The 5,363-nt window shown below is 43.9% G+C and overlaps 1 protein-coding gene across 1 annotated transcript in view; it reads left to right on the top strand.

Annotated features, from left to right (window-relative positions):
* Positions 1–4,058: 4,058 nt before the first annotated feature.
* Positions 4,059–5,363, top strand: part of LOC310864467 (dehydrogenase/reductase SDR family member 13-like) — a gene marked incomplete at its 3' end in the record, with an annotated part of 2,472 nt that continues 1,167 nt past the window's right edge. The window contains exons 1-2 of the mRNA XM_083773154.1: positions 4,059–4,139; positions 4,215–4,338. Of these exons, the coding sequence (XP_083629280.1) occupies positions 4,242–4,338 (97 nt within the window). The 5' untranslated portion in view covers positions 4,059–4,139; positions 4,215–4,241. The remainder of the gene's footprint in view (positions 4,140–4,214; positions 4,339–5,363) is intronic.

A 5,363-nucleotide genomic window follows, 5' to 3' on the forward strand; every position in this document is an offset into this window, starting at 1 on the left:
CAGTAGTCACAAGTAGTTTCTATGTCGTGTCATACGAGAAAATAAACAGTCGAGAAATAATCAAGTTTCGTCAGGACAAACAAATGCATAAATGCACAGACAGATGCAATCAACGCACACAAGTGACACCCATTCCAAAGCTAGAGGTAACTCCTTGACCTGACTTAGCTTGCGTAGAGAAAGTGATTTCATGTCAATGCCCCAAGGCACAGCACTTTTTTGAGCGTTGACCCCAGTAGAAGGTCTGCTGCTGTGAATTTTACACCTCTCTCTCTTAGCGGAGAGTGGGGTGTGGTAGAGGACATCTCCCCGAACACGTGGGTATGTCCAGATAGTTGCCTCGCGGAGGCCTCTTTGTCCAGTGTCCATTCTGGGTCCGGAAACGGTACTTTTTGTCAGCATTGACCCCAGTAGAAGGTCTGCTGCTGTGAATTTTACACCTCTCCCGCTTAGCGGAGAGTGTGGTGTGGTAGAGGACATCTCCCCGAACGCGTGGGTATGTCCAGATAGTTGCCTCGCGGAGGCCTCTTTGTCCAGTGTCCATTCTGGGTCCGGAAACGGTACTTTTTTCAGCGTTGACCACAGTAGAAGGTCTGCTGCTGTGAATTTTACACCTCTCCCGCTTAGTGGAGAGTGGGGCGTGGTACAGGACATCTTCCCGAACGCGTGGGTATGTCCAGATAGTTGCCTCGCGGAGCCGTCTTTTGTCCAGTGTCCATTCTGGGTCCGGAAACGGTACTTTTTGTCAGCCTTGACCCCAGTAGAAGGTCTGCTGCTGTGAATTTTACACCTCTCCCGCTTAGCGGAGAGTGTGGTGTGGTAGAGGACATCTCCCCGAACGTGTGGGTATGTCCAGATAGTTGCCTCGCGGAGGCCTCTTTGTCCAGTGTCCATTCTGGGTCCGGAAACGGTACTTTTTGTCAGCATTGACCCCAGTAGAAGGTCTGCTGCTGTGAATTTTACACCTCTCCCGCTTAGCGGAGAGTGGGGTGTGGTACAGGACATCTCCCCGAACGCGTGGGTATGTCCAGATAGTTGCCTCGCGGAGCCGTCTTTTGTCCAGTGTCCATTCTGGGTCCGGAAACGGTACTTTTTGTCAGCCTTGACCCCAGTAGAAGGTCTGCTGCTGTGAATTTTACACCTCTCCCGCTTAGCGGAGAGTGTGGTGTGGTAGAGGACATCTCCCCGAACGTGTGGGTATGTCCAGATAGTTGCCTCGCGGAGGCCTCTTTGTCCAGTGTCCATTCTGGGTCCGGAAACGGTACTTTTTGTCAGCATTGACCCCAGTAGAAGGTCTGCTGCTGTGAATTTTACACCTCTCCCGCTTAGCGGAGAGTGTGGTGTGGTAGAGGACATCTCCCCGAACGTGTGGGTATGTCCAGATAGTTGCCTCGCGGAGGCCTCTTTGTCCAGTGTCCATTCTGGGTCCGGAAACGGTACTTTTTTCAGCGTTGACCACAGTAGAAGGTCTGCTGCTGTGAATTTTACACCTCTCCCGCTTAGCGGAGAGTGGGGTGTGGTACAGGACATCTCCCCGAACGCGTGGGTATGTCCAGATAGTTGCCTCGCGGAGCCGTCTTTTGTCCAGTGTCCATTCTGGGTCCGGAAACGGTACTTTTTGTCAGCCTTGACCCCAGTAGAAGGTCTGCTACTGTGAATTTTACACCTCTCCCGCTTAGCGGAGAGTGGGGTGTGGTATAGGACATCTCCCCGAACGCGTGGGTATGTCCAGATAGTTGCCTTGCGGAGCCGTCTTTTGTCCAGTGTCCACTTTATAAAGTCCATGCACTCCAGTGAATAGCATTTATCCATTTAGATAACTTTATTATTATTATTATAAGGATTTAATTACTTATTCTTACACAGAAACATAATGTGTGTCTTATAGCATCATATAGCATCATTTAAATGCTTAATTTGTAGTTTTAATGTGCAAATTAAACTTTTTTTCAATACTCTAGAGGGTACTCTTATTTTGAAGAGATCGTCCACCGGAAGTCTTAAATTAGCTCACTAGATTAGCTCACTAGACGCTGCCCTTGCGTTGCGTTGCGTTGTGTGAGATATTTCAGCTCAGAGCTCAGCCTCTCACACAGTTATCCCAGGATGGATGCGTTTGTACTTATTGGAGTGGTTCTAGTGGGAGTCTATGTGATTATTTATAATGTTTGCGTTAAAGGAGCTTCATGCACAAGCAAAGCAAACCTGAATGGGAAAACAGTGATTGTTACTGGTGAGTGTATTTCTAGTATTCATTAATTCTCATTAATTATCCTACTGAAGATAATTGCAGCTTTATAATGTAGTTAAGTATTTGTTTGCAGCTTTATAATGTAGTGTATTTGTTGTGTATTTGTCAGGTAATAACTTATGTGGATTAAAACTAGTTTATTAAACTGGAGAAAAGGAGGCACTGGAGCAACTCAGACAGTTTAATCCCTTATTTTATTATCAGGGTGCAAGTAAAAAAGTTTCGATGTTTCAGTTACATCTTCGTCAGCATAGCCCGAGGGGGCAAAGTTTGCGTTAAAGGAGCTTCATGCACAAGCAAAGCAAACCTGAATGGGAAAACAGTGATTGTTAAAAGCTTAAGTACACAACTACACACATGGTACAGGGACAGGTCCTTCAGTTAATCAATGTCACACAGCCAGCAGTAATCATTAGTTCATAGTAGGCTACATATTTTTCACACGTGGAACATTCAAGTGAGGAATTATCCAGATAAAAGTGTGCATTTAGACTGTGAATATAGGCTACAGTCTATAAATGCACAGATGTAGGAAAGATAATAATACAAAAATAGTGCAACATTTTAAATTTAAAAGACAACTATCAAGTTCAAATTCATATTTTTGTTTGAAGTACAATTATGAAATATATATATTTATGAATCAATTAAAACCAAATATGAGGCAGAAGACCAAACCTAGTTTGAGAATGGATAGCTCTGGTCCATAGCCTTACTGCTTCTATGATTCTGCCCTGCAGTAAGGGCAGAATCATAGAAGCAGTAAGACTATGGACCAGAGCTAGGGAATGGACTGCGTTGGGGGCCAAAAAACTAGGTAAATGGCCAAGGACATACAGCACAATAATAGGGCCCAGGGACAGCAGCAATGTAGAGCACAAGTAGCCTGAGTGGTGGTCTGGTCTGGTGGTGACACTTGACCCTCCACTGGGGCCCTATTATTGTTTATTGTGCTGTATGTCCTTGGCCATTTAACTAGTTTTTTGCCCCCCAAAGCAGTCTATTCCCAAACTAGGTTTGGTCTTTTGCATCATATTTGGTTTTAATGTATTCATAAAAAATATATTTCATATGTACCAAAAATATGAATTTGAACTTGATAGTTGTCTTTTAAATTTAAAATGTTGTACTATTTTTGTATTGTTATCTTTCCTACATCTGTATATTCATATAGTATAAATGCACACTTCATCTGGATAATTCCTCACTTGAATGTTCCACGTGAAAAATATGTATATGAACTAATGCTTGCTGGCTGTGTGCCATTGGTCAACTGAATTAGCCTGGCTAATAATCCAGACCGAATCAGCTGTTGGCAAAAAACAATTGCCTGCCCACACGACAGTGTGATTTGAGTCTGGGTTATTAGCCAGGCTACAACTGAATGGCCTGCCCCTGTACCATGTGTGTACTTAAGCCTTACTGTGTTGCCCCCTCGGGCTATGACCTGACTGAAACATCGACATTTTGTCGCTTTTTTACTTGCACCCTGATAATAAAATAAGGGCTTAAACTGTCTGAGTTGCTACAGGGCCTCCTTTTCTCCTGTAACCTGTCCTGCCTCTGAGATGCACCAGACTGGCCTGCCATAGGCTAGAGGCCTGGTTGGAACTCCCTTCTGCGTTTATTAAACTGTTTTTGCATAATATTTGATGGATGCTATAATGCACAGTGCATCGTCTCAATAATGGGATTCTATATAGTGATAACTATTAACTACACAAACAATGTTTGTTAATACAGAGGACAATACACTGCATTACTTTCAGGAAGTAACACAGGAATTGGGAAGACTACAGCCATAGAACTGGCAAAGAGAGGAGCCAGGGTCATTCTGGCCTGTCGAAGTAAACAGAGAGCTGAAGCTGCTCTCACTGACATCAAAAAGGTAAAAGAAAACAAATAACCCTGAAGCTAAAGGGTCTTTCTTGCCACTTATGTAATGAATCATGGTCTCCTGCAGGAGAGTGGGAGCAATGAGGTGGTGTTCATGCACTTGGATCTGGGGAGTCTGAAGTCCGTTCGCTCCTTTGCTGAAACCTTCTTGAAGACTGAGCCCAGGCTGGACCTGCTCATCAACAATGCAGGTAACAATATTTTTTCTAGTTTAAAGTCATCTCCACATACAGTATGGGCATTTTATTGACACACCATGTCTATTATACGGCGGCCATGCTATGTTTGTGATGCCCACCGCCCACCACCCCTCCAAGGTCGTTCTGAGACGAGCCCTAACCCATCATCATCGCCTCCAGTCATCCCGGTTCTGCATACATCTGGACAGTTTGCCTGTATTTTATGCTGCTGCATCTTTCTTGAGTACGCCCACTATGTACTGTATATTAATGCAGGACGATCTTGTGACCGATGATTCTTTTTCTTCAGGAAATGAAGATAACCTTATATTATTAGAACAAAGCAATACTGTCTTATCAAAGTTGGTACTGTGACATTATATATTGTCAATTTTGCATTGGTCCAATGGAGTTAAGAGGTTTTGTCCGAAGTGCCTTTTAATACTTTCTTTGGTTCAATATTGTTTTAACCAACACACAGACGTAAAGGGTGTTCAGTAGCACTGATTTATGCAAAAAAAAAGGAGAAAAACCTCAAAATTAGAATTGGGTGGTTTCCTCCCGAAAACAACAAATTATATAAAATATTATTTAGAAACAGCAGGATCAGTGCTTCCTGTCTGTTGTGGTTTGGTACAAGTGCCAGCTTTCACCATGCTGTCCAGGTACGCCAGTGGTTCATAAATGTTTGCCTTCCTCGGTCCACCATACAGACCTTTCCTCAACCCAATAGAAAGTTTTTCTCTGCGTAGATCTATGACCAAAACACACATACATGGGGAAATCTATTACGGGCAATGAAACTAGCCTGTAGTCACATAGCTGTGGAGTGTTGCCAAGGCTGGATCCGGCACACCAGAGGGTTTCTTCCCCCGTTGCCTGGCAAGGACGTTGACGAAGTTCTCTGTCCAGACCCAGCACAAAGAGGGAGGGAGAACAAATCTCTCATTGACAATATTTTGTACAATATTTTTGAGTGTATTGCAATTCACTTGGCTTTCTTGGTTCGTGCAAGTTCTGAAAGTCTGTATTTTTCG

This window comes from Protomyctophum parallelum, assembly GCF_964188405.1.
Source record: "Protomyctophum parallelum genome assembly, chromosome: 9".
Taxonomy (NCBI): domain Eukaryota; kingdom Metazoa; phylum Chordata; class Actinopteri; order Myctophiformes; family Myctophidae; genus Protomyctophum; species Protomyctophum parallelum.